General features: G+C 60.1%; 1 protein-coding gene across 1 annotated transcript in view; it reads left to right on the plus strand.

Moving 5' to 3' along the window:
* Positions 1 to 25,270, plus strand: part of COL4A1 (collagen type IV alpha 1 chain) — a 102,380-nt gene extending 77,110 nt beyond the window's left edge. Inside the window, exons 27-52 of the mRNA XM_040991007.1 lie at positions 1,049 to 1,141; positions 1,218 to 1,322; positions 2,527 to 2,624; positions 3,105 to 3,255; positions 3,344 to 3,457; positions 4,017 to 4,184; positions 5,415 to 5,504; positions 7,107 to 7,259; positions 7,373 to 7,471; positions 7,554 to 7,643; positions 8,645 to 8,784; positions 9,639 to 9,765; positions 9,859 to 9,939; positions 10,291 to 10,389; positions 11,423 to 11,473; positions 12,165 to 12,350; positions 12,814 to 12,947; positions 13,961 to 14,033; positions 14,645 to 14,716; positions 15,048 to 15,176; positions 15,894 to 15,992; positions 16,733 to 16,945; positions 18,169 to 18,346; positions 22,261 to 22,375; positions 23,322 to 23,494; positions 24,819 to 25,270. Of these exons, the coding sequence (XP_040846941.1) occupies positions 1,049 to 1,141; positions 1,218 to 1,322; positions 2,527 to 2,624; positions 3,105 to 3,255; positions 3,344 to 3,457; positions 4,017 to 4,184; positions 5,415 to 5,504; positions 7,107 to 7,259; positions 7,373 to 7,471; positions 7,554 to 7,643; positions 8,645 to 8,784; positions 9,639 to 9,765; positions 9,859 to 9,939; positions 10,291 to 10,389; positions 11,423 to 11,473; positions 12,165 to 12,350; positions 12,814 to 12,947; positions 13,961 to 14,033; positions 14,645 to 14,716; positions 15,048 to 15,176; positions 15,894 to 15,992; positions 16,733 to 16,945; positions 18,169 to 18,346; positions 22,261 to 22,375; positions 23,322 to 23,494; positions 24,819 to 24,900 (3,113 nt within the window). The 3' untranslated portion in view covers positions 24,901 to 25,270. The remainder of the gene's footprint in view (positions 1 to 1,048; positions 1,142 to 1,217; positions 1,323 to 2,526; positions 2,625 to 3,104; positions 3,256 to 3,343; positions 3,458 to 4,016; positions 4,185 to 5,414; positions 5,505 to 7,106; positions 7,260 to 7,372; positions 7,472 to 7,553; positions 7,644 to 8,644; positions 8,785 to 9,638; positions 9,766 to 9,858; positions 9,940 to 10,290; positions 10,390 to 11,422; positions 11,474 to 12,164; positions 12,351 to 12,813; positions 12,948 to 13,960; positions 14,034 to 14,644; positions 14,717 to 15,047; positions 15,177 to 15,893; positions 15,993 to 16,732; positions 16,946 to 18,168; positions 18,347 to 22,260; positions 22,376 to 23,321; positions 23,495 to 24,818) is intronic.
* Positions 25,271 to 26,914: the final 1,644 nt, after the last annotated feature.

Genomic DNA, 26,914 nt, shown 5'->3' on the forward strand with positions numbered 1-26,914 from the left:
AGGCGACCCCCGAGAGCCAGTACAGGGGCTGAGATCACTTCAGCCTTGCCTCCATATGTGTCCACGAGTGCCCTTGTGCCAGAGGCCATGGCACGTGTCCAGAGCTAGACAAGAATAGCTTGTTCAGTGCCAACTCCTGTTAGAAGATGCAGATGGGGTAAAGTGTGTCCTGGCTGGCTGGGCAAAGAATCCCCAAGCGTGGTCAGTGGCCGTGTGGTTGACTGCGTGGTCAGTGGCCGTGTGGTTGTCTGCGCGGTCAGTGGCTGTGTGGTTGTCTGCACGGTCAGTGGCTGTGTGGTTGTCTGCACGGTCAGTGGCTGTGTGGTTGTCTGCGTGGTCAGTGGCTGTGTGGTTGTCTGCACGGTCAGTGGCTGTGTGGTTGTCTGCGGGCCACATTCCGTGGCACTCGTTGGTGTCAAACCCAGCGGCTTCGAGCTCAGAGGCGTGCCGTCCGTCTGCCCGAGCAGCCTGTGCCGGTGACTGTGAAGGCTGCGCCCCAGGGGTGGAGCTGACGGCAGGGGAGCGTGAGCCTGTCGGTCCCCACTGCCCCTGTGGCCGTGTCTGGCGGGCCCCCAAGTCCTGTGAGAACTCCACACACACAGCCCGTAGGGGTTCCTCTCCTAACAGGTGAAGCTTGGCTTGGGCATGGACACCCTGGGCCCGGGCTTGTCCCGGTCACCTTCTTACTGCCACCTAGGGACCGTGATTGACATCAGCCTTGAAGCCACTCGGGATCTGTTTGAGAAAGCTAGGCACTGGTGACCATGCTTGGCTGCCTGGACACAGGCCAAGAGAGCCCCAAGCCCAGCTCACGCTGCCTTCCTGGCCACTCGCTTTCCCCTAACTCTGCTCGGAGCTCTTGAGGCATCTTCAGTCTAACAAGCCTCTGGGTTATTTTGGATGTATATTTTGTGTGAAGACCAGCTCTCCGTGGAAGATTCTAGAAATGTAGAGGGATGAGCTGGGGAACGGTAGATGACTTTAGTTTCTGGGTGCTCATGGTGTCGGGCGACGTGGTCCATGTTGCATGTTGCTGTTTTCTTCTCAGGTCCGAAGGGTGAAGCAGGACAGGTCGTCCCCCTGCCTGGCCCTCCGGGAACAGAAGGCCTGCCAGGCTCCCCTGGCTTCCAAGGCCCCCAAGGTGCTGAGGGGGCCGGGCCCCGGGTCGCGGTGGGGCTGCCTCGTGTTTCTTGGGCTAACCGCTGTCCTCGCCACAGGTGACAGGGGCTTCCCTGGAGCCCCAGGACGGCCAGGACTTCCGGGAGAAAAGGGTGCCATGGGCCAGCCTGGGATCGGATTTCCAGGGCCTCCCGGCCCCAAGGGTAAGCCTACCGGGCAGGCCTGGGCCTGCAGGAGTCCAGCAGTGACGCCAGCAGACTGTCCCTTCTCTTAGAGAGTGGCCAGGGTTAAGTCCAGCAGGCCAGCTGGTGGGTCAGCTGCTTGGGGGTCAGCAATTCAATCCCATACAGAGTGGCTGCAGGAGATCTGAGAGGGAAGGGGGCAGGTGGAGAGGGGGACAGGTGGAGAGGGAAGGGGGGCAGGTGGAGAGGGAAGGGACAGGTGGAGAGGGGGACAGGTGGAGAGGGGGACAGGTGGAGAGGGGGGCAGGTGGAGAGGGAAGGGGGGCAGGTGGAGAGGGGGACAGGTGGAGAGGGAAGGGGGCAGGTGGAGAGGGGGACAGGTGGAGAGGGAAGGGGCAGGTGGAGAGGGAAGGGGGGCAGGTGGAGAGGGAAGGGGGGCAGGTGGAGAGGGAAGGGGCAGGTGGAGAGGGAAGGGGGGCAGGTGGAGAGGGAAGGGGCAGGTGGAGAGGGGGACAGGTGGAGAGGGAAGGGGGGCAGGTGGAGAGGGAAGGGGCAGATGGAGAGGGGGGCAGGTGGAGAGGGAAGGGGCAGGTGGAGAGGGAAGGGGCAGGTGGAGAGGGGGACAGGTGGAGAGGGAAGGGGGACAGGTGGAGAGGGGGGCAGGTGGAGAGGGAAGGGGGCAGGTGGAGAGGGAAGGGGCAGGTGGAGAGGGAAGGGGGCAGATGGAGAGGGGGGCAGGTGGAGAGGGAAGGGGGCAGGTGGAGAGGGGGACAGGTGGAGAGGGAAGGGGCAGGTGGAGAGGGAAGGGGGGCAGATGGAGTGGGGGGCAGATGGAGAGGGGGGCAGGTGGAGAGGGAAGGGGCAGATGGAGTGGGGGGCAGATGGAGAGGGGGGCAGGTGGAGAGGGAAGGGGGCAGGTGGAGAGGGGGGCAGGTGGAGAGGGAAGGGGCAGGTGGAGAGGGAAGGGGCAGGTGGAGAGGGAAGGGGGGCAGATGGAGAGGGAAGGGGCAGGTGGAGAGGGGGGCAGGTGGAGAGGGGGGCAGGTGGAGAGGGAAGGGGGCAGGTGGAGAGGGAAGGGGGGCAGGTGGAGAGGGAAGGGGGCAGGTGGAGAGGGAAGGGGCAGGTGGAGGGACCCGAGACTAGAATGGAGTAGCGTAGGCAAGAGATGTTCAGGAGGTGTGGAATAGCACCAGGACTCCATGACCACCTTCACTTTGCACAACAGGTGTGGACGGCCAGCCTGGAGACAGGGGACTTCCTGGGAGCCCAGGCCGCCCAGGGTTCAATGGCCTACCTGGCAGCCCCGGTTTGCCAGGACAAAAGGTGGGTCTCCACCCTCCCTGGGGAGTGGCTCCTGACCACATGGAGTGGACCCACACGTGTTGTTTTCTTTTCAAAGGGTTTAACTGCTCTGAAGAGTGGCAGGGAGGGAGGGAGAGAGGGTCAGAGAGAGCTGTTCCATGCATGAGTTCACTCCCCAGACGCCCACCATGACCAGGGCCGGCCAAGCTGAAGCTAGGAGGCTGGAACTCCATCTGGGTCTTCCACAGGAGTGGCAGGGCCCAAGCACTTGGGCCACCTCCCATGCCCTCCCAGGTCAGGGAGTTTGACTGGAAGTGCAGCATCCAAACTGGAACAGGTGCTGGTCTAACACACTGCACCACCACCCCAGTCCGGTCTGGACTTTGTCCGCCACTTGCTCAGGCTGTGGACGAGGGCGGAACACGAGGAATCCTTCTAAGTGTTGGCAGCCTGGTTGCTGCTGGCTTTGGTCAGTTGACTTCTGTGCTCTGGGGCTTGTAGGGGGAGCCTGGAGTCGGCCTGCCAGGACTCAAGGGGCTTCCTGGGATTCCTGGCATTCCTGGCACACCTGGGGAGAAGGGGAGCATTGGAAGTCCTGGCGTCCCTGGAGAGCACGGAGCCATCGGGCCCCCTGGGCTTCAGGGCATCCGAGGTAACTGCTTCGAGCGGGAGCGCCTGGGCTCTGCCATGCACTGAGGCTGTCCTCGCTGTGCGCTTCACTCACTGCCTTTCCCCTGCAGGTGACCCAGGACCTCCGGGCGTGCAAGGCCCCGTGGGCCCTCCGGGAGCTCCAGGAGTAGGCCCCCCCGGAGCGATGGGCCCCCCTGGAGGGCAGGGACCGCCGGGGTCAGCAGGTGACGCATAGCCCCCGTCCCTGTCACGCTCGCCCAGGGCGTTGGGCCGTGGTGTGGCTGTCCCCTTAGGGTGGGTCCTGCCAGTGCGAGGGGCAGAGCCAAGTCCTGCTTTGTGAGAGCAGGTTTGTTGTTTGCTTGCTCTGCCTTCCCACCAAGAGAGGCTGAAGAGACACCCTTTTATTTTCTGTAACTCTTCCAGTTGTATTCCAAAGTGTATTCTTTGATCAGTGGGTTGTAAGTTACGGGTCATCTGAACTACCTGGACTGTGTAGAGTTACGCTGAAGAGGCAGATGATGAGATGGTGGTGGGGGACAGGGTCAAAGGCCACACCGGCCAGGGCACTCAGTGACAGTGGCTGGGGTGGCAGAGGGCACTAGCCCTTTCCCAGGGCATTGTGAATACCCTGATTGTCATGGGGGCCCACCCAGCAGTGTCTGGTGAGCTGTCCTCCGGGGCCTCTCCGAGGACACTGGCCTGCTTGCTGCAGAAGCTAGACCCACCGAGTCCGCCGTGGAGTGCCCCGGAAGTTCTACAGTTGTCTCTGTCCCCCAACCTTAGGTCCCCCTGGCGTGAAAGGAGAGAAGGGTTTCCCCGGCTTCCCTGGACTGGACATGCCCGGCCCGAAAGGAGACAAAGGAGCCCAAGGACTCCCCGGCCTAACCGGACAGTCAGGGATGCCTGGCCTTCCGGGCCAGCAGGGGACACCTGGGATCCCCGGCTTCCCAGGTACGTGACTTCCTAGCTTCCTGCCACCTGTGCTGATGCTGTGGTACCCTGTATCTTGGCTCTGAGCCTCACTGTCATCGTGACCCACGTGGGGGGTGCTCGTGGCTCTGCTGTGTCCTCATGGGGGGTGCTCAAGGTTCTGCTGTGTCCTCATGGGGGTGCTCCCGGCGCTGCTGTCTCCTCATGGGGGGTGCTCGTGGCTCTGCTGTGTCCTCATGGGGGGGGCTCCCGGCTCTGCTGTGTCCTCATGGGGGGTGCTCCTGGCGCTGCTGTGTCGTCATGGTGGGTGCTCCCAGCTCTGCTGTGTCTTCATGGGGGTGCTCCCGGCTCTGCTGTGTCCTCATGGGGGGTGCTCAAGGTTCTGTTGTGTCCTCATGGGGGTGCTCCCAGCTCTGCTGTGTCCTCATGGGGGTGCTCCCGGCGCTGCTGTCTCCTCATGGGGGGGGCTCCCGGCTCTGCTGTGTCCTCATGAGGGGTGCTCCTGGCGCTGCTGTGTCCTCATGGTGGGTGCTCCCAGCTCTGCTGTGTCTTCATGGGGGTGCTCCCGGCTCTGCTGTGTCCTCATGGGGGGGTGCTCCCGGCTCTGCTGTGTCCTCATGGGGGTGCTCGTGGCTCTGCTGTGTCCTCATGGGGGGGTGCTCCCGGCTCTGCTGTGTCCTCATGGGGGTGCTCCCGGCTCTGCTGTGTCCTCATGGGGGTACTCGTGGCTCTTCTGTGTCCTCATGGTGGGTGCTCGTGGCTCTGCTGTGTCCGCATGGGGGTGCTCCCGGCTCTGCTGTGTCCTCATGGGGGTGCTCGTGGCTCTGCTGTGTCCTCATGGGGGGTGCTCCCGGCTCTGCTGTGTCTGCATGGGGGGGTGCTTGTGGCTCTGCTGTGTCCACATGGGGGTGCTCCCGGCTCTGCTGTGTCCGCATGGGGGTGCTCGTGGCTCTGCTGTGTCCTCATGGGGGTGCTCGTGGCTCTGCTGTGTCCTCATGGGGGTGCTCGTGGCTCTGCTGTGTCCACATGGGGGTGCTCCCGGCTCTGCTGTGTCCTCATGGGGGTGCTCCCGGCTCTGCTGTCTCCTCATGGGGGTGCTCCCGGCTCTGTTGTGTCCTCATGGGGGGGTGCTCAAGGCTCTGCTGTGTCCTCATGGGGGGTGCTCCCGGCGCTGCTGTGTCCTCATGGTGGGTGCTCCCGGCTCTGCTGTGTCCTCATGGGGGTGCTCACAGTTCTTCCTTTTGGCCACAGGTCCTAAGGGAGAAATGGGCGTCATGGGAACGCCTGGGCAGCCAGGCTCGCCAGGACCAGTGGGTACTCCAGGGTTGCCAGGTGAAAAAGGTAAGAGTAATGGCAAATGAAGAACTCACCTTGTGCCTGTTTGTTGACGCCTCATGGGAAATCCTCAACTTGGTGCCGATCATATGTCAGTTGAGGCAGACACAGTGGGGAAGATGGCGGAAGCCTCCTGCTGCACAGTGGGGTGGGGTGTGAGCTGTGCCCTGCTATGAGGTCAGGGTGGAGCTGGCTCCCCCTGGTGGCGTGGCGGGCAGCAGGCTCCCCCTGGTGGCGTGGCAGGCAGCGGGCTCCTCCTGGTGGTGTGGCGGGCAGCAGGCTCCTCCTGGTGGCGTGGTGGGCAGCAGGCTCCCCCTGGTGGCGTGGTGGGCAGTGGGCTCCCCCTGGTGGTGTGGCAGATAGCAGGCTCCCCCTGGTGGTGTGGCGGGCAGCAGGCTCCCCCTGGTGGCGTGGCAGATAGCAGGCTCCCCCTGGTGGCGTGGCGGGCAGCAGGCTCCCCCTGGTGGTGTGGCAGACAGTGGGCCGAGTCCTCAGAACCAAATTTGCAGACTAAGTCATTTCACAAGCTCTGAGTTTTGCTTTTTGTTTTTTATATTGATTGTATGTGAAAAGTAGAGAAATGGATTTTCCATCCTCTGGTTTACTCTCCAATTCCTGGAAGCCAGGGCCCTGGGACTCATCTGGGTCTCTTTTTTTAAAGATTTATTTATTTATTAGAAAGTCAGATATACAGAGAGGAGGAGAGACAGAGAGGAAGATCTTCCATCAGATGATTCACTCCCCAAGTGAGCGCAATGGTCGATGTATGCCGATCCGAAGCCAGGATCCAGGAACTTCTTCCGGGTCTCTCACATGGGTGCAGGGTCCCAAAGCATTGGGCCGTCCTCGACTGCTTTCCCAGGCCACAAGCAGGGAGCTGGATGGGAAGTGGAGCTGCCGGGATCAGAACCGGCGCCCGTATGGGTTCCCGGGGCGTTCAAGGCAAGTGCCAGCCTCTGTCCCCTGCCAAGGGGCTCTTCCGCAGGAGTGTGGACCGGGAGCCGGGCCCCGGGCCCAGCTGGGAGTGCGGACATTTCGACTAGTGTGTTGAGTGTGTCAGGCTGTGCGCCCACTCTTCCGCTTTGTGTTTCTTGCTCTTGGAAGTAGATCCTACACATAGCAAACAAGGAATTGACTGTAATTGTGAGATAGTAAAAAGGTCATGTTTTGGTAGAATAGGAAACTCCCATTTTCTTGCTTTGTTCAGAAATTGAAGGCTGTGTAAGCCCTCTGCAGAGACAGGCCCAGTCACAGACACACAGTGATCAGACGTCAGCTGTCCCGGCAAGTGGCTTTCTTGTCTTTTCATCTGGTTGCACTGTTCCGTGTGACTCAGGCACTCAGCCAGCGTCCGAACCTCCCTCTGCAGCCGCCCATCAGCGTGGCTGCCCCTCACCGTGGCTGCCCATCAGCGTGGCCGCCCCTCACTGTGGCCACCCCTCACCGTGGCCGCCCATCAGCGTGGCCGCCCCTCACCGTGGCCGCCCCTCACCGTGGCCGCCCATCACCGTGGCTGCCCATCAGCGTGGCCGCCCATCAGCGTGGCTGCCCATCAGCGTGGCCGCCCCTCACCGTGGCCACCCCTTACTGTGCCCCCTTCCTCTGCAGGGGACCAAGGCTTCCCAGGATCCTCGGGACCCAGAGGAGACCCCGGCTTCAAGGGTGACAAAGGAGATGTCGGGCTCCCAGGCAAACCTGGCTCCATGGACAAAGTGGACATGGGCAGCATGAAAGGACAGAAGGGAGACCAGGGAGAGAAAGGTAGGGGGAGGGGAACGGGTCCTGATTGCTGACGGGAGCGGCCTCACAGCCTGTGCTTCTGCGGGGTGCGCTTGCCCAGAAAGCAGGGGTCCCATGGCTGTTCTGACGCACAGGACAAACTGGACCGACTGGTGACAAGGGATCCCGAGGAGACCCTGGAACTCCAGGAATGCCTGGGAAGGATGGCCAGGTGGGACAGCCAGGACAGCCAGGTACGTGGATTGCGTGTGGAGGAGTCTGCATTCCCCGGCCATGGGGTCAGCAACTTGTGAGTCCACTTTTGTCTCCCTACAGGCCCAAAAGGGGATCCAGGCATCAGTGGGACCCCAGGTGCTCCTGGACTCCCTGGACCTAAAGGCTCCGTCGGTGGCATGGGCTTGCCAGGTAAGGGGTGTTCAGGGGTTCCCACATGCTGCCTTGTGGGAGGGCTTTGTAGGATGGGCACTGCCACATTGACCAAGATGTGTGTGTGTTCCAAGATTTGTTTATTTGTTTGAAAGTCTGACTAGAGAGGAGAGAGAGAGAGATCTTCTATCTGTTTGTTCTCTCCCCAAATGGCTGCAGTGGCCAGGGCTGGGTCATGCAGAAGTGAGGAGCTTAATTCAGGCAGACCCCCTGGCCATGCTTTCCTGGACGCGTCAGCAGGGAGCTGAGCAGAAGTGGAGCAGCTGGGATGCTAACCAGCGTCCACATGGGTTGCCCATGTTGGCATTTGCACCTGCTATGCCACAGCACTGGCCTCAGTCTCTTCACACCCTCCTCCTGCCTGGAGGTGGATGGTGTGGTGGCACTGCCCATGGCTGTGGTAGGGTCAGACATGGCCAGCTCCACAGGATACCTGTGTGGCGGCCCCTCTCTGGGCATCAGCGGCCCTTGTTCTGGATTCTGGGCTTCTGAGCCCTCTGTTCTGGGGTGCAACTGCCTGCCAGCTTTGCTCCCTGGGAAGCAGCCAGAAGGACAGGGGGAGAAGGGGGCCCCTAGACTCCTCTGGGTTGTCCTACTGGGGACAAGAAAGGGGCAAAACCAAGACAGGAGGCCTCTCCGTTTTCCCTGAGCCCCTGGAGGCGGGCTGTCCTTGAGTGTCTGCAGCTGGGCACTGCTTGTGCCTGTAGGAGTGGCCCCTGCTGTGCAGGACGCTCCCTCTGTCCGCTTGCTGTTCAGGGCCTGCCTCATACAGCAGCTTGGGCGTCAGTGTGAACTGGGGAAGCTCGGAGCCTTGGCAAGGCGGTGGTCCGAGCTGCCGTGTTGCCTCGCTGTATGCTTATGGCCTTTAACGTAGAGGGGGTGGCTGATGTCGGCTGGGTCCTCGGCAGGTGGGTGTGTTGGATGCTTTGTCAGCAGGCACAGACTTTACATTCAAGCTGAAATATTGTTTGTGATTACAGGAACCCCTGGAGAAAAAGGTGTGCCTGGCATCCCTGGCCCTCAGGGCATGCCTGGCTTACCTGGAGAAAAGGGAGCCAAAGGAGAGAAGGGCCAGGCGGGTCTGCCTGGCATCGGGATCCCCGGAAGGCCTGGCGACAAGGTGACAGCCTCCCATGAGGACATACCCTCCCTCCCCATCACGGGGGATGGAGACGCAGTACCGCCCCCTGCCCAGCACCTGTGCCCTTCTGCCTCCCCTGTTCACAACTTCTGCCCTAAGGAAGGATCTAGAAGTAAGGTCTTGTGGAGGAGCAGGTGGCATGCTGGCCCAGAGCGAGGGAGGAAAGGAGGACCTGGTGGCAGAGATGAGGTCCTGTGTTCTGGTCCCCGCTCTGCTGTCACAGTGGCCTGGGCTCTGGTCCCCGCTCTGCTGTCACAGTGGCCTGGGCTCTGCTTGCTGTCACAGTGGCCTGGGCTCTGGGCTCTGGTTGCTGTCACAGTGGCCTGCATCCTGTGCGGAGAGCTTGGGAAGGGCCGGCTGCTGCCTCCATCCCTGTGGTTTCACAGCCGTGGTTTCACAGCCGTGGACGTGGCTGCTCAGGGTCAGAGCTGTTCACACAAACATGCCCAGCCTGCACACACTTGGTGTTTTTCTTGTCATTGTTTCCGCCAAGGGTCATTTGGGTATTTATGATGTCATTCAGAGGCTACCCAGACTTAAACTTGACCTTCTGCAGCTTGACTGAATTTGGAGTTTGGCTGCCTTGGCCAGCCCAGGTGATTTTGTGGCTGGACATTCCCCATCCTGCACAGTGCAGCCTCCCACTGTGGGGGTGGCACTCAGGCCGGGGTCACCACCCAGGTCACCCCGGGGTGCTTGTAGGGCCTGAACAGGCAGCAGGACATGTTCTGGAAGGACCCTTGGGTGTGGCCCTGGCGTCTGTCTGGGTGACAGCCAGGTCCCCGGGGGATATTATGGCCCCGTTAACTGCATTGCTCACTGTTCTCTCACAGGGAGACCCAGGCGTGGCTGGATTCCCAGGAAGCCCTGGAGAGAAGGGGGAGAAAGGCACCCCCGGGATTCCAGGAATGCCAGGGTCTCCGGGCCCTAAGGGGTCTCCAGGGAGCGTCGGCTATCCGGGTAGGTGCCCAGGGGCCCCTGCTGGGACGGGGCAGGCCCCAGAGAAGACGAGGACAAGCCAGACTTATCACTCGTCACCCGTTTCTCCTTCAGGAAGCCCAGGCTTGCCTGGTGAGAAAGGTGACAAAGGTCTTCCAGGATTGGCTGGTTTCCCCGGCATCAAAGGAGAAGCAGGTGGGGACCCCTCCCTGGGGTACAGGTAGGATGTGGGGGGCTGGGAGACCTGCAGTCTCTGGGGAGCTGCCCTCCAGGGTGAGGTCACGAGGCCTGCCCCCCATCTTCAGATGAGCACTCTAGGCCAGGAGCTGAGGGGGTCTTTCCAGGGCCCCATTCTCTGCATGGTGTGTGGGTGACCTGGGGATCTGGGACCAGCTCGAGTAGGTCGGTGATGCCAGGGTGAGCCTTGGCGCAGCCCCTGGAGGGTTTCAGATGTGGGCTTTACAGCTGAAGACCAGGGGCTCCCTGAGTGCCTGTATGGGTGACCATGTGGCACCCATGGGTGACCATGTGGCCTTTCTCTCTCAGGAGTTCCCGGGCAGCCTGGTCCTGTGGGTCCAGCTGGCCAGAAGGGCGAGCCAGGCAGTGATGGAATCCCAGGGTCTGCGGGGGAGAAGGGCGAGCCAGGTACGTCCCACCCCCTCTCTTCCCACACTGCCCACTCCCAGACAAGCACGCCCCACTCAGTGGACACAGCAGGTTGAGTGTGCGGCTGGCTAGCAGCTGTTTGAACCTCACCACGGGCAGGTGTGTCAGGATTGGGTAAGAAAAGGGAAGCAGGGATTTCGCTCCAGATGCCCAGGGAGCAGCCTGCATGCTGCTCATGGCGGGAGCCTTCTGCCCATGCCCTGGCACTGGCTCTCTGCCATGTCTGAAAGGTGGTTTGGGAAATGCTTCTTGGTCCCTGGATTGGCTCCTGTTGTGGATGAGGGGCTGCAGTTGCCCCCTGCTATGGGGACCGTCACGTGCTGGGGAGCAGATGAGATGAAAGGCGCCTGAACCGGGTGGGTGGGGAGGGCTGTTGAGGCTGGCCTCTTTCTCGCATGCACTGCCCGTTTGTGGATGGTGCACAAATGGTCACTCAAGCAGAGCTCAGAGGGCAGCGCCATGCTGACTGCCATCTGCCCCTCCCGTCACCTGCTGTCACCAGGGGCCGGCTGCCCGGACGCTGTGGCTTCACGGTGGCGCCTTGCTGGATGGGCCCCTAGAACGCCCACCTTGGTTTCCAGTGGCAGGAATGGAACTGAGCCGCTCAGGCCTCTCCGCTGAAGGCTGTGATGGTTCTGAGCTAGAAAGTTCTTGGGACAAAACACGACGTGGCCTGCCAGGTGTCCTGCAGCAACCTGGGAATGAGTTCTGATGCCACAACAAGGGGCGCTGGCAGAGGCAGTGCGGGCACAGCAGATGTACAGAGGGCACGGGCTGCCGACTCCTGGGTTCCCACAGTGGTGTGGCCTGGGCATACAGAGGGCACACACAGTCACAGAGAGGGCACAGGGAGGGCACAGAGAGGGCATGAACTGTTGATTCCTCGGGTCCCACGAAGGTGTTGTGTGGGCCCAAGAGGTCCCACACAGGTCCCACAGGGGTCCGGGGCCCCAGGCACCGCTCTGGCCCAGGGGATGAGGAGACCTTGGACTGGGCCTTTCTTGTCTTGCAGGCCTGCCAGGAAGAGGAGTCCCAGGGTTACCAGGAAGCAAAGGAGACAAAGGTAGTGCATGCCCCCAGCCCTTGCCCCCCTGGTCACCCCCTCCGCCCCCTTGACCACCAGCCGCATGTGTGCCAGCATGTCCCAAGGATAGTGTGTGTCCTGCCCGGTCATGGGGTCAGAACTTGTCTTTCCTTTCCTCCAAGTCTGTGCAACTCCTGTACTGGCTGTGCTAGGAAATCCCATGAGTGCCCCTTTGTGGCTGTTGGAAGGCTGGGGTGGGGGGAGATCACCACTGCCAGGCAGCTGGGCCTGTGTGCCTGGCTGTGTCCGGGCTTGCGTTCCCTGCAGGTGGAGAGGCACCATGCACCATGGGCACTCCTGGCTTTGTGCATGCAACAGCACATGGCTAGAGCTCCTGAGTTCCCTTACTTCCGGACAGAGCTGTGCCAGGTGGCTAGGGAACCAGGCTTTCTGTCAGCAGCACAGCTGTCTGCTTCCTGTGCCCAGATGCCCTGGCACAGGGTGCTGCTTTTGCGCCTGTGGAGGAGGATGCCAGAGTCTCGTTACGTTAACATGCTCTCTTCTAGGCCTGGCCATGGAGGGTCCTAGTGTGCTATTTTAAGACAACAGAGTGCCCACCTTGGGACCCTGCCACCCTTGCCCCGCTGAGGGACTCCCGGACTGGGAATGGGCACGTGGTGGGCCATGCTTGGTTGAGCTGCCTGTCTTCAGCTCGTCTCTCTCCATGTAGGTTCCAAAGGCGACGTGGGTTTCCCAGGACTAGCCGGCAGCCCCGGGATCCCTGGACCCAAGGGCGAGCCAGGATTCATGGGTCCTCCCGGGCCCCAAGGACAGCCAGGGTTGCCCGGAGCTCCCGGCCGCCCTGTGGAGGGGCCCAAAGGGGACCGAGGCCCCCAAGGACAGCCAGGCCTGCCAGGTGAGCCTCATCCCGCTGCCAGCTGGAGCAGGGTCCCCGAGAAAAGCCAGTGGAAAGCCTGCATTAGGGAGCCGTGCACCTGCAGACGTCTGCAGTGTGTTACGGCTCGGATGCGTTATGGGGCCCCACAGGGTCAAGGCTTCGCTCACATCCTTCCTCCTGGGGGAGTTAAGAGGGGGACAAGAAGAGACTGTGGATGGAGCCTGCACAGGTGCCAGCTTCTCAGTGCCTCATGTCAGCTTGGCGTCCTCAGGCCTTCCCCTGCCCAGGGCTGGTGCGTTCCCAGTGGCACAAGGTCCTGGGCACTGGGGCCATGGCAGCGTGTTCCTCTTTTAGGATCTGCCTTGGAGGGTGTTCTAGGGCCGGGGCAGGCAGGTGGCAGGACTACAGCAGCACAGCCCAGGGGCCTCTCCTACACACGGTCAGCTGCCAGCCCTCACCTGTGACTGCTCTCTCTCTTTAGGGCTTCCGGGACCCATGGGGCCACCAGGGCTCCCTGGACTTGATGGACTCAAGGGAGACAAGGGCAGTCCAGGGTGGCCAGGCGTGCCTGGGCTGCCAGGGCCCAAGGGAGACCAGGGCTTCCAGGGCATGCCGGTGAGTGGTGACCTTTGTCTTTTCCGGTTCCGGCTTTCCTCATCTGTGGGTAACGGGCTGCCTCCCTCCCTGCCCCTCCTCTGGCCAGCAGAAGAGTTAGCATAGGAGGCCGCTGACGCATGAGTCATGGGCTAACGCTACATGAACTGCGGCAGGATTCCGGGGTGCCCCGTGGTGGTGCAGGAGCTCAGGGGACTCCCGTGAGCCCCATAATGCAGCAGGAGCAGGCGGACGGCGTGCAGGCACAGGGCACTTTCTCAGGGGAGACTTGGTGCCTCAGCCGTCCTCAGCTTAGCAATATAGGGCACATGCCTGGCAGCGATCGCTTCTGTCTGTGCCTTGTGCCCGTTAGATGCTGGGCATACCAGGCAGTATGTGATTGCACGCCTGTGCCAGCGGCCTGCCTCTGCTGCCAGGCTCCCTGCTCACAGGGCGTCCATACCCGTGTGTCTGAGTGTGTGTGGATCTCTATGCACATGTGTTCTTTGCACAGTATTTGGCCGTGGCACTTGTAAAGTAAGATCAAGCAAACGAATGGGTGTTGTTGTCACGTGTGCCCTGAGAAAGGAACAATAGTAAAATAGTGAGTAAACAAGCTGATGGTTTAAAACACATGATACTGCAGAGGGGAATTTCCCTGCTCTACTACCATCCAGTCTTTTCTGCAGTTGAAGTATTTTTCAGATCAGCCGTGGGACTTGTTCTTGGGAGAAATGGCCATTTTTGGGGGGCAGTTGGGTGTGTGCAGCTAGATGGGTGTTTATGGGGCCCCGACTTTGGGGCATTGGGACATGACAGAAGCAGCAAAATGTCGCCTGTTTCCGAGGAAACCCCCGTGGATGAGGCCGTGCCGAGGAGACACAGGGAGTAAGGCAGCTAGTTCTCACATTCCCAGCCTCCTGGTCCAGGTGCAAAGGGCGTTATTGCTGAAGAAACCAGCGGGGTGTTTTCCCGCAAACCTGCCTCTGCTGGCACCCAGCGGCTGCTCTAGCTGACACTGTCTGTCTGCACAGGGCATTGGCGGCTCCCCAGGAATCACGGGCTCCAAGGGCGATATGGGGCCCCCCGGCGTTCCAGGATTTCAAGGTAAGGACGTGCATCCTGCCACTGCTGTCGAGGGGAGTCACGCTGCTCCATAAAGAGCCCAGTGTCCCCTTGGGCTAAAACATGGCGCTGCTGTGTGGCAGGGAGGTACCTGTCCCACAGAAATGGCGCTCTGGTTTCTGTGGGAGTCGGGGGCTGCTGTGCCTCTCGGTGGGCTGCGCCTCTCGGTGGGCTGCACCTCTCGGTGGGCTGCGCCTCTCGGTGGGCTGCACCTCAGAGCAAGTCGTGGATTTGGATCAGTTGTTCACTGATGAGTGTGTTGAGCAAGCAGTTCCGGGTGCCACTGGCTTCCATGCATTGTGATTTTATTACTGAATCGGATGTGTGGGTTCCGTGAGTGAAGCGAGAGTGCAGCCTGCAGGTGCCTTCTGGCCTGTGTGGGGACACGTGTGAGTTAGCCAGTGTCATGTGCCCGCCAAGGGTTGTGGTCGTTTCAGCTTGTTGTGTTTAGGTGTGCGCGTAGAGGCCCATGCGTGTGAGTACACGTGTGTATATATACAGACATGCTGGTGTGCTGGTGTGCAAGGCTCGGTACCCATATTTGCATGTTTTTGGGGAACCCTGTGCCACGGTGCCATTCTCTTCCTGTACAGGTCAGAAAGGTGTTCCCGGCCTGCAGGGAATCAAAGGCGACCAGGGAGATCAAGGCATCCCTGGACCTAAAGGTAGGAGATGCCGGCAGCCTGCGATGCCTTCTCATGGGCTGGGGGCACAGCCGCTGGGCACGCAGGGGTTGGTTCCTCGCACGTCGTCAGAGAACGTTGACTAAAAGCCGTTTGTAGCACTGGGGGTCTGTGTGGGTGACGTTTTCATCGATGCCACACCTGACACTCACGTCTGTGGCTGAGGCCAGTCCGTGGCTCAGAGCGGGCTGCACGCTGAGCCTAGAGTTCAGGGTCCCAGCCTGAAAAGAAGATGGCGGAGCCCGTGCATGTGTTCCGAGGCTCCAGTGGCGGGGCCCATTGTGGGAGTGACGCTTGGCGTCTGATCTTGCAGGTCTTCCTGGACCCCCTGGACCCCCTGGACCGTATGACATCATCAAAGGTGAACCGGGGCTCCCTGGCCCTGAAGGTCCCCCTGGGCTGAAAGGGCTTCAGGGACCTCCAGGCCCTAAAGGACAGCAAGGTAAGGTCCCCGGGCAGTGCAGGGGGTGGAGTGGGAGTGGGCGGGACTTCACTTTTGCTGCATGTTGGCAGTCAGGATTCCAGGTGGTTATGGAAAGCCACCTGCCTTTTGCTAGTGTGTATCAACGCCACATGCCGTCTTAGGGTATGAAAAGAAGCCGGGGACCCCATGCCACTACGTTCCTGCATTCAGCTGGGGACTCCAGGGCGTGGTGAACTGGCACCTGCTCCTTCCCTGCCGGAAGATAAGGGCAGAGGCGAGGGGCCCCAGCCCCTGTTCCTGCTTGCTGGCACTCTACCCCGGGGCCCAGCAGTCCTGGGCCACGCACAGGCCTGTGACCCTTGTGCTCTTCTGAGCTTAGCATATCCAGGTTCAGGTGCCACTGGTGGGCATGGTGGCAGGTCGATGCGAGGGCAACACGCAGCGCCGAAGGCATGCTGCAGCTTTAGTGCGAAGCTCCCTCGGAGTAAAGCATGTCAAGGACACCGCAGCACGACCCACACCAGTGCAGCTGTCGCCTCCAAATGCGGCGTGGGAATGTAGCTGGGGAGGAAGTCTCGTGGCTGCCTGTCTGGCCCTATCCTGGGAACACGGAGGGGACCAGGCACACACACTGATGTGATGGCCCTCGGGGTCCCCGCACTCCCATCCTGGCCTGCAGGCACACACAGGAAGCTTGCCGGCCTCTGAGCCTCACTGTGGAATTCTTTGCTGTAGGTGTGACAGGCTCAGTGGGCACACCTGGCCCCCCAGGCGTTCCTGGCTTTGACGGTGCACCTGGCCAGAAAGGGGAGCAAGGGCCGTTTGGGCCTCCAGGTAGGTTCCTGGGCTGCCCGGCCTCACCACCCTGCATCTTGGGCTCAGAAGCAGTGCGCCCTGGCTTGGGGAAGCTGCCCAGGGGAGTGGGAAATAGCCCTTCTGAGAGGTCAGGGTGTCCTGTGGGAGAGGGGCCCGCGCTGGGGGCTGCGGGCTTTCCTGCAGGGTTAGCAGGCTGCAGGTACGGATAGGCTCACTGGCAGTGGGCGGGGGGAAGCAGAGCTGGCGACCAGTGCTTCCGTCCAGTGCGGGATTGGCTCCACCTGTTCCCTCGGGCGGGAGCTCATGTGAACATCCCATCATGGTGACGCTCAAGGATGAGGGCCTTTATTAACACAGCCCACAACCTGGCAGGTCTGTGACAGGTTGGCATGATGTGGTCACCCTGGGGGCAGGACATGTTGTCCCCAAGGGCTTCGTGATTGACACACGTGAGCTTGTGCTGTGAACTGGTTCACTGGCCCTTGGGCCTGGTCCACCTGTTTTGTTTGTTCATTGAAATGAACCTGCTTTGGCCCAAGCACCTGCCTAGGCAGACATCTTGGGGGTGTTGTGGAGAGACGAGAGGCCGGGAGACCGGGCTGTGGGGCTGCCTCGGTTGGCTGTGCACCTTCTGGGCAGTGTGAGATGAGACACTGTGGGAAGGCAAGAGGCTGGACCCGCCTGTGAGATGAGCCGGAGGCTCTGCGTGTAGCCTGCTTGTGACCTGGACTTGGCTTTCTCTCTGTCCCACCCCCCAGGTCCTAGAGGGTTTCCTGGCCCCCCAGGCCCTGATGGGCTGCCAGGCTCCATGGGGCCTCCGGGTACCCCCTCCGTTGACCACGGCTTCCTAGTGACCAGGCACAGTCAAACCATCGATGACCCTCAGTGTCCTCCTGGGACCAAAATTCTCTACCACGGGTACTCCCTGCTGTACGTGCAAGGCAACGAGCGGGCTCACGGCCAGGACCTGGGTAAGGCCCCACGGAGCCGCGTGGTCCTCCCATGGGCACAGCTGCGGTTTGGTGTGGCGTGGCAAGGGATGCACCTGCTCGATCCCTGGCCTTGTGGGGGGCACTGGGTCACAGCTGCCCAGGGGTGGACAGGCTGAGCCATGGGAACTGTTGAAACAAGTCCAACTTTAGAACTTGTTTTCAGATAGCATTATGGAGGACCAAGACTCCTGGGGTGCTCTTGGAACAGTTCCCACCAAAATGGGCAAAATGGCTGAGCTTGGCAAAGCTCATCCCACAGGGCGCTAGGTCAGAGAGGAGCTGCCTTGCAGTGGCAGCCTGCCCCCAGGAGCCTCCTGTGGGCTAGGTCGGCGGGGAGCCCCCTCCCGTGGGCTAGGTCGAGCTGGCTTGCAGTGGTGGCCTGCCCCTGGAGTCCCCAGTGGCCTGCTCTCCGATTGAGGTTAGTGTCGACAGGCGGCTGTGTTTGGGCACGGCTGTTGGGGCACTGCCCAGTGTGCGCTGTGCCCCGGGTCCTGACTGTGCGCTGAGTTCCTCAGGGCTCCAGCCTTGGGGAGAGGTTTCTCTGCCAGGAAGCGGACTTGTTCCCGATCATCAGAAATGCGCAGTAGAATCCTTGTTCACTTCCCTTTGCGGGATCGTGGCAGGAATGCTGATCTGTTTAATTCTTTCCTTCTTTTTCATAGTTAAGAAATTTGAGTTTCCATTTAAGAACTATTTTCACTTGATTCCAAAGGCATAAACACGCACACACACACACTGCTCCTGTGTACACACACAGAGAGACACACACAGAGGCTATTGTTGTGTATACACACATAGGCTGTTCCTGTGTCCACACACACAGATAGCACTCCCAAGTGCTCATTCACTCCCAGTTGCCCCGTAATGCCAGGGCTGGGCCAGGCTGACCTGGAGCCCCAGGTTCCACGCAAGCCTCCCACGTGGGTGTTGAGCCGTCCCGCTGCCTCCCAGGACGTGAGGGAGCTGGAGCGGCAGTGGAGGGGCCAAGCCTCAGGCGAGACCCTCGGCCGTGGGTGCAGGCTCCTAGGCAGTGTCTGAGTGTCGTGCCCGACACCTGCCCCTTGATGTCACGCTGCGTGTGCCTGTGGAACCAAGGCCTTCGTTGTTGGCTGCTGGAGTTGTTTGCTGTGGAAGTGGATCCAGGGGCTTGCGGAGTGCGGGGGCGCGCTCACACAGCCCTGTGGGTCTTTGCCTGCACTCAGGCACGGCCGGGAGCTGCCTGCGGAAGTTCAGCACCATGCCCTTCCTATTCTGCAACATCAACAACGTGTGTAACTTCGCCTCCCGCAACGACTACTCCTACTGGCTCTCCACCCCCGAGCCCATGCCCATGTCCATGGCGCCCGTCACCGGGGACAACATCAGGCCCTTCATCAGCAGGTGAGCCGAGCATCCGTCGCACGGGGCAGTGAGGGAGAGCGCCAGGACAAAGGTCCTTTCTGGTTTTGGTCATTTTCCCCCTGAAGTCTTTTGGCCATTGGTTCATCAGCTGTGCTGTTTGGGTTTTACCATGGAAACCAGCCGTGGAATGAGCTGATGTAGGCACTTGTGTGGCTCCCTGAAGTGGGGCCAAGGTGGCTGCTCCGTTTCTCTGCAGCTTCCCATCATGGTGTCCTCAGCTCTTTTGAAGATTTGTGTATTTGGAAATCCAGGAGAGAGACAAAGATGCCTCTCCCAATATCTGCAATGGCCAAGGTTGGGCCAGGCCGCTGCTGCAAGCCTGGAGCTGCTTCCGGTCTGCCCTGCTAATGGCAGGAGCCCGGTCCTTGAACTGTCTTGTGTTGCCTCCAAGGTGGGCATGCGTAGGAGGCTGGATGGGAAGCAGAAGTGAGATTCAGATCCAACCACACAGATACGGGGTGCAGAATCACCCTGCTCACTTGAGATGGTCACAAAATAAAGATTTTTCATTGTGGTAAAATATGCATCCAATCAAATTACGACTGTGACCATTTCCAGTGTGCCCACGTGCTGTGGTATAGCCCACTCCCCCACCTCTACCACCCTTACTGCTTCGCAAAATTGTCCCCAGGAGACCCATTCCAGTTCCTCCCCAGTCTGACCTTGAACTGTGCTCAACATAACACTGCCCATGGGATCCTGCAGTGTTTGTCTTTCTGTGACCAGCCCACTTCATGGGTGTGATGTCGTCACAGCTGTGTCAGAATGCCCTTCATTTTTTAAGCGCAAATCACATCCCATGTGTGTGGACGTGTGCCCGTCTGTGCGCTGTGCCCTCGGCGCGCTGTGTGGATGTGTGCCCGTCTGTGCGCTGTGCCCTCGGCATGCTGTGTGGACGTGTGCCCGTCTGTGCGCTGTGCCCTCAGCATGCTGTGTGGACGTGTGCCCGTCTGTGCGCTGTGCCCTCAGCATGCTGTGTGGACGTGTGCCCGTCTGTGCGCTGTGCCCTCGGCGCGCTGTGTGGACGTGTGCCCGTCTGTGCGCTGTGCCCTCAGCATGCTGTGTGGATGTGTGACCGTCTGTGTGCTGTGCCCTCGGCGCGCTGTGTGGATGTGTGACCGTCTGTGCGCTGTGCCCTTGGCGCGCTGTGTGGACGTGTGCCCGTCTGTGCGCTGTGCCCTCAGCACGCTGTGTGGACGTGTGCCCGTCTGTGCGCTGTGCCCTCAGCATGCTGTGTGGACGTGTGCCCGTCTGTGCGCTGTGCCCTCAGCATGCTGTGTGGACGTGTGCCCGTCTGTGCGCTGTGCCCTCAGCATGCTGTGTGGACGTGTGCCCATCTGTGCGCTGTGCCCTCGGCGCGCTGTGTGGACGTGTGCCCGTCTGTGCCCGTCTGCGCGCTGTGTGGACGTGTGCCCGTCTGTGCCCTCGGCGCGCTGTGTGGACGTGTGCCCGTCTGTGCGCTGTGCCCTCGGCACGCTGTGTGGACGTGTGCCCGTCTGTGCGCTGTGCCCTCAGCATGCTGTGTGGACGTGTGCCCGTCTGTGCGCTGTGCCCTCGGTGCGCTGTGTGGACGTGTGCCCGTCTGTGCGCTGTGCCCTCAGCATGCTGTGTGGACGTGTGCCCGTCTGTGCGCTGTGCCCTCGGCATGCTATGTGGACGTGTGCCCGTCTGTGCCCTCGGTGCGCTGTGTGGACGTGTGCCCGCCTGTGTGCTGTGCCCTCGGCGCGCTGTGTGGACGTGTGCCCGTCTGTGCGCTGTGCCCTCAGCATGCTGTGTGGACGTGTGCCCGTCTGTGCGCTGTGCCCTCGGTGCGCTGTGTGGACGTGTGCCCGTCTGTGCGCTGTGCCCTCAGCATGCTGTGTGGATGTGTGCCCGTCTGTGCGCTGTGCCCTCAGCATGCTGTGTGGACGTGTGCCCGTCTGTGTGCTGTGCCCTCGGCGCGCTGTGTGTTTCCCTTCACTGGCTCCTGCACGTTTGAGAAGCTCCTGTACATCTCTGGCTGCTGCCATGAACCCAGCGGCTGTGAGCACAGGTGTTCAGTCACTGCCTTCACTGCTGCTGGGTCTGGGAGCGGAATTACTGATCCTGTATTCGTGTGATGTTCAGTTTCCCCCTTTCCGTAAATACAGTCAGCTCTGCAGGTCAGAGCTGCAGAGAGGGTGAGCGAGAAGGATCTTCCATCTGCTGGTTTGCTCTGTAAACAACAGCAGTCAAGGCTGGGCCAGGCTGAGCTGAAGATCTAGGAGCTTCTTCTGGGTCTCTGATGTGGGTGCGGTGGTCCGAGCACATGGGCAGGGAGCTGGGTTGACGTGGCAGCCGGGACGGGAGCCTGTGCCCTTATGGGATGCTGGGCAGCCTAACCCTCTGTGCCATAATGGCAGCACCGATTTCAAAGGTTCCTAGGAGCCACTGGACTGAGTTCCACAGCAGGTGCACCTGTTTGCATTCTCTGCCTGGGCACAGGGCCCTCGCCAGGGCTCAGCATCGGCCTCTCTGGCCCGGAGTGGTCTGCTGGCAACCAGCTGCACGGGCATACTGGCTGTCGCCTTAGGTGCTGGCGTTAGCTTCTCTGATCTCTCCACACTCGCTCAGCCATGGTGATTTCACAGTCTTGAGTGAGCGTGCCCCGGTTGCGGTGCATGGACTTTTCTGAACAACTTCCCCCGGTTGTCCACCCCGGCAAATGGAGCCTGCTGCTGGGTCCTCGAGACGTAGCAGAGCAGGGCTGGGCTGGGAGGTCTAAGTCGTGAGGACTGGCAAGTCCAGGCTTGGGCTGCCCTGGCACTGCCTTCCAGTCATAGCCACTTACTCAGCTGTGTCCCGCATTCTGCTCACGGGAGTGGCGCCTGAGTAAGGGGCATTTCTGCCCATGCCCTCTTGCATGTTGACCTGGTATAGTGTGATGGAGCTCGGAGTGACTGTGCTTGGGGAGAGCCAAGCCTTTATGAAAGGAGCGGCCTTTGAACATGGCTGCCAGCAAGCGTGCTGCAGGGAGGGGCTGGTGGGTGGGGGAGGGCCCCGGGGACCCCGCCTTTACTGAGAGAGCCCCTGGAGCCAGGCGGCCGGGGGAGGCCTGCTGTGTGTGTCTGTTGCCTGTGCTGCTCTTAGTCCTTCCCGTTGACTAACAACTTCTGCGGTTTTCTCTTTCTAGCTTTCCTTGGACAACAGGTAGACAATGATTGCTCATCTGCATGATTTCCATTTTTCCTTCTTGATAGCGTTGACACTTGACCTTGATTTGGCTGATGACACAGGGGGCATACTATTTTTTGATTGATTTGAAAGGCAGAGGATTGGAGACAGGGGGAGGAAGAGAAATCTTTCATCTGCTATTGACTCCCCAAATGCCACAGCAGCTGGGACTGGTCCAGGTTAAGGCCAGGAATCCAGAATTCCGTCTGGGACTCCCATGTGGGTGATAGGGGCCAAGCTACTGGGTTATGCCCTGCTGCCTTCCCAGGTACATAGGCAGGGAGCTGATGGAAGCAGAGTAGCCACGGCTAGAACTGGCACTCCCATGTGGGGTGTCAGCTTAGTGCACCACATGCCAACTCTCACTCTTAGTTCTAGCAGAAACAGAATGTGCCAGGGCTTTGCCATCTTCCTCTGTGGACCCCTGGGAATCCCACGTTGGGGGCCCTCCCAGGTCATGTCCCAGGCAAGTGCAAGGGTTCGGGTTGCCCTCTTCTGTCCTGAGTGCGCTGGTTTCCATTGACCCAGGTCTGTCTTTGAGCAGGTCCTCAAGCATCCTTTCTGAGGCTATCAGTGACATAGAACCCTTCACTTTAAACAGGGCTGGGGTGGGGGAGCCTGCCGGGGGCGGCACTTCAAGTCCCCATAATAATGCTGAGCTCCGCCCCCATGCCGCACTGAACTTTCTCCCTGCTTTGCAGGTGCGCTGTGTGTGAGGCACCGGCCATGGTGATGGCAGTGCACAGCCAGACCATCCAGATCCCACCGTGCCCCAACGGCTGGTCCTCGCTGTGGATCGGCTACTCCTTCGTGATGGTAAGTGTGGGGGTGACGCTATCAAACCATGTAGTAAAAATCTGGCTAAAACCATGATATGTATCTTCAAGTAGAAGTGTGCGCTGGACTGGGTTCCTGGCACTGTCGCAGATCCGTGTGTCCAAAGCCAGCCACCAGGGCGGGCAGGGCAAGGCGGTAGCCCCGTGTGGCATTCTGGGTGCCACTCACGGGATGGCAGTCCGGGGTGGCCAAGGCCCTGACCCGAGCTGAACAGGCGGTTTGTACTGCAGGGCAGGTGCAGTTCTTGACTCAGCAATCACATGATCTTGGGGCAGCTCTACCTCTCGCCTGGAGTCCTAGATGTGCACCGGGGTGAGCTCTCATTGCCCAGTCCAGGAGCAGAGGAGGCTCTGGTGTACGGCCCCGGGAGCCTGGCCTGGGCTGCATGGCGTTCACAGGTCCCTGACAGCTCTGAGCGTGTGGAGGTCACATTTGTCACTCCCACTGGTGGTGTCCCAGGGCTGCCCGGTAACGGCCTCAGTGTGCCAGCCGGTCGGGGTAAGGGCTGTGGGCCCACATGGGTCCCCTAGGCCGAGATGCAGTCCAGTGAGCGTCAGTGCTTAGTGTCAAGTCTCTCTGAAGAAAGTAAAGGCTGGTGATTATTCTGTACCATCTTATGCCTTCCGTGTGCCAAATGTGGGAGTCAGATCTCCTGTCAGTTGGTACCGCTGTTGCCCGCACATTGGCTGGTGTTTCATGCCATGTGTTAGGTCGGGCTTTGGTGTCCAAATCCACCCCACTAGGTGGAATCCCCTGTGCCCTGAGACTTCGGACTGGTTGCCTCCTCTTGTGGGGAGCCGCCTGCTGGTTCTAGCACAGCCTGTCCAGCCCTCAGGGACGGGCATGTGGGCACAGTGGGTGCTGCCCGGTGATGCACAGGGTGCCTGGAGATGATCTCTGACGCTGGTCCCTTTCCGGTCGACAGCACACCAGTGCCGGTGCTGAAGGTTCCGGCCAAGCCCTTGCTTCCCCCGGCTCCTGTCTGGAAGAGTTTAGAAGTGCACCGTTCATCGAGTGCCATGGCCGTGGGACCTGCAACTACTACGCCAACGCATACAGCTTCTGGCTCGCCACCATCGAGAGAAGCGAGATGTTCAAGTGAGTGAGCCCCTGTCTGCCCTGGGCCCGGGGCCGCCATGCCTCTACCTCCTGTCCTGTCATGCATCCGTGACAGCCCAGGTAGCTTGCGAAGGCAGGCCTTGGGCCCACCTGAGGCCTCCTGTCTGCCTCACTGTGCGTGTTGTTGAGTGCTCCTGCCAGGGTGGTTGGCATCAGTGAGATGGGCATGGCAAGCGGCCTGTTGGCTGTGCTGTGGCAGAGCATACGCTGGGTGGGTTCTGAAAATGCCCCAGAATCCTGTGTGTTCCTGTAGCCCAATGTGATGGGAACTGCCCCTCCTTCCTCTTACGTTACCAAATGCACCCCTCCAGGCCACCGGCCTTGCTGAGTGGAAGCCGGCCAGCCCCCATCCCGCCCCACCTTCAGTGAGCAGCACAGGTGCCCGGCCGCTGCCCTCCATTGTCTGAGTCAGTGTGTCCCACCCTGGAAGGAAGAACAGCGACTGCCGCTGTGAGCACTGCGGGCCACAGGCACGCAGACGCGGCCCTCGTGCCAGGTGCCTGAGCCGTGGCTCGTGGAGGGCTTCATGCAGGTGCAATCCCACCATTGCAGGTGGAAATGGGCTCGCCTGATCATGTCCTGGCTGCTGCCCACTCCTGTAACAGGGTCAGTAGGCAACAGTTAGGCTTTTCTGAACCAGCTAAAATGCCTTCTCAGGTGAAATTAGGGGAAAACCCCATTCATTTAGAAAATTGGGAGAAGGGTTTCAGGAATTTTCAGTGAAAGTTGCTAAAACCAGCAACTTTCGTTTTGGGACAAAGCTTTCTCTCTGGCTCCTTGAGTTGAACTTGGTCAGCACTAACCTTAGTTGAGCCCACCTTTCCACATCAAGCCAGGTGGTTTCCTAGAGCAGGGATCACTTGGGGCCCCGAACCTGCGGTGATGCAATCTGCCCACGAGTCCATCGGAGGCGCTCGGAGCACTTGGAGCTCTGCTTTCTCTTCCCCAGCGTTGTTCCCTGATGGGGGACACACGTTCACCCAGTGCTTGAGGGCGCTGCAAAAGACAGTTGTCTCTCCTGCCCCGAGGGGTTGGAGGAGAGAAGAGGAAAGTGGAGTTGTGGGAGCTGTAGGCGGGGTCTCAGGGTGGGTGCTGCTATGGGTGCTGCAGCTGGAACACAGCAGGGGGGGGCGCAGCTGGAGGTGGGGTCTCAGCTGCAGCACCTGGGACTGGGTGGGCCTCGGGCTCCCAGAAGGTGCCTGCCCAGGGAGGGTGGAGTTGGTCGTGACTGTTAGTAGGAGGGTCCGGGTGCCAGGCTGCGGTGGGCAGCGGGGCACACTGACGGCCGTCTGCACTGTTGCAGGAAGCCCACGCCGTCCACCTTGAAGGCAGGGGAGCTGCGCACACATGTCAGTCGGTGCCAAGTGTGCATGAGAAGAACATGAGAGAGCCACGCTCTCAGCTGACGTCACATCATGGTGCTACTCCTCCTCCTCCTCTTTTTTTGTTTTTTTTTGTTTTTTAACAACCATGAACCCTAGAAATATATCCTGTGTACCTCACTGTCCAGTATGAAAACTATAAAGTGCCTTTTAGGGATCTGCGTAACTAACACACCCGCTTCGTTGGCCTCTTCCCGCTGAAGGAGAAAACAGCGATAAGCTTTCCACAGTGGCACTTTGGATGCAATAAAATGGCAATATCTCCCACAGTCCGGTGCGCTGATGTGTGAAGTGACAGCTCCATCAGCAAACACAAGGTGCTAGGAGGTGCCTGGCCTTCCGTGTGTCTCACTGCCCGTCTCCAGCCTGCGCCCCAGCCCATCAGCCCCCGGTCCTGTTACACATGTGTGTGGATGTCACTGTCCAGCCAGGGACCCGGGTGACGCACACACGGTGTGCACCTCCGGGTGGAGTGCGGGCCCGCAGGCAGACCCCAAGCCCGGTCTAAACCGTGTGTCTGTGCTCCGTGTGGTGCTTTGCAGCTGCTTCTGCTGAAATTACAACTTTCCTGTGGAATACAGATGGTCCAAAAGTAGCCAGAAATTAAGTCTATATAAATATATATATATATTTTAGTAATTTATATAGTTGTCAGCAGACCCGGTCATAGCGTCCTCTCTCCCCTGGCCCGTTGTTGAGGTGAAGTTCTGGTGGGTTCTGCCTCTGACACCTCAAGGCCCTGCCACGTGGGTCTTGACACACGAGGGTGCTAAATGTTGTTCACCTTGAAACCAAAACTTACGTCTCACCAAAGCCAAAGCCGGGTTGCCGCGGTGGTGTGTCTGTGGACCCCACGCTCTATTCCGTGCCTGCCGTGGTCAGGGCTTCAGTGCCCACTTCACAGTGCGGAGCCACCCTGCACAGCGGTAACCCAGCAGGCCTCTGTTAGCATTCCCCGTCCCACCGCTGGCTCCAGGAACCGCCCCGCTGAACCCAAGTGCCTGTGCCTGTGCCCGGGGGCCCCTGCGAGCCTTCCCAAGCTGTGCCACGGACCCAGACTAGCAGTACCCACAGGTTCCCAAATACATTCTCAAGACTACTAAGGCCCTTCATGTCATTTCTCTAAAGATGTATTTGCTAAGAATTCAAATTTGTAATAAAACTATTTGTATAAAAATGAAGTTTTTTTTATGAATTTGTCACTAGTGTGGCCAGAGGCGCTGGAAGGAAAGGTTCCCGCACAAGTCGCCAATAAACTTGTGAGCTCTGCGCGCCCTGGAGCGTGTTTGTTCTATACTTTTGCCAAGTGAGAGCCCTTGGCTGGGGGCAGGGGTCTCGGGGATTGCCCTACCTTCCTCCCTCCTGCTGTGGGTCACAGCTGAGGGTCCACCAGTCTCCCGGCACCTGTTGGGAGATGAAGAATGGGTGGCCTGGCCATTCAAGGTGCCAGCCCTAATCCCAGCTATGGCGTTGAGAACAGGAAGACAGGGAGCTGTGTCCTGATGCTTGCTTACGAGGCAAAGAAACATGTGCAGGTGTTTGTCCGTTGTGGTCCAGGCTTCAGTGTAAACTCAAATGGAATGTGATGGATGGAGGACAAGTGTGCCACTGGGTGTGTGTGAGGGTGCTCTTCGCAGCTCACCTGACGTGGCTCAGGCAGGAGACACCATCAAGGACAACACAGACAAGTGCTTTGCTATCCTTGGTGACAGCAGTTAACAGGAAAACGAGGACCCCAAGCAACTACTGAGCATGTCAGGTCCACTTAGGATTGATTCACTCAGAGCCATGTGCTCCCCACAGGGTGGCCTGGGAGGGGGAATGGCGAGCTGTGTGCTCCCCACAGGGTGGCCTGGGAGGGGGGATCCTGAGCTGTGTGCTCCCCACAGGGTGGCCTAGGAGATGGCAAGCTGTGTGTTCCCTACAGGGTAGCCTGCGAAGGAAGATGCCAAGAAAATAATAGGGCATTCTGATTTGCAATGTTCGGACCTTTAAGATTTGTGACCCCAAAAGCAGT

The sequence above is a fragment of the Ochotona curzoniae genome, unplaced genomic scaffold, assembly GCF_017591425.1.
Source record: "Ochotona curzoniae isolate NIBS_2020 unplaced genomic scaffold, NIBS_Ocur_1.0 contig_64, whole genome shotgun sequence".
In the NCBI taxonomy this organism is placed as follows: domain Eukaryota; kingdom Metazoa; phylum Chordata; class Mammalia; order Lagomorpha; family Ochotonidae; genus Ochotona; species Ochotona curzoniae.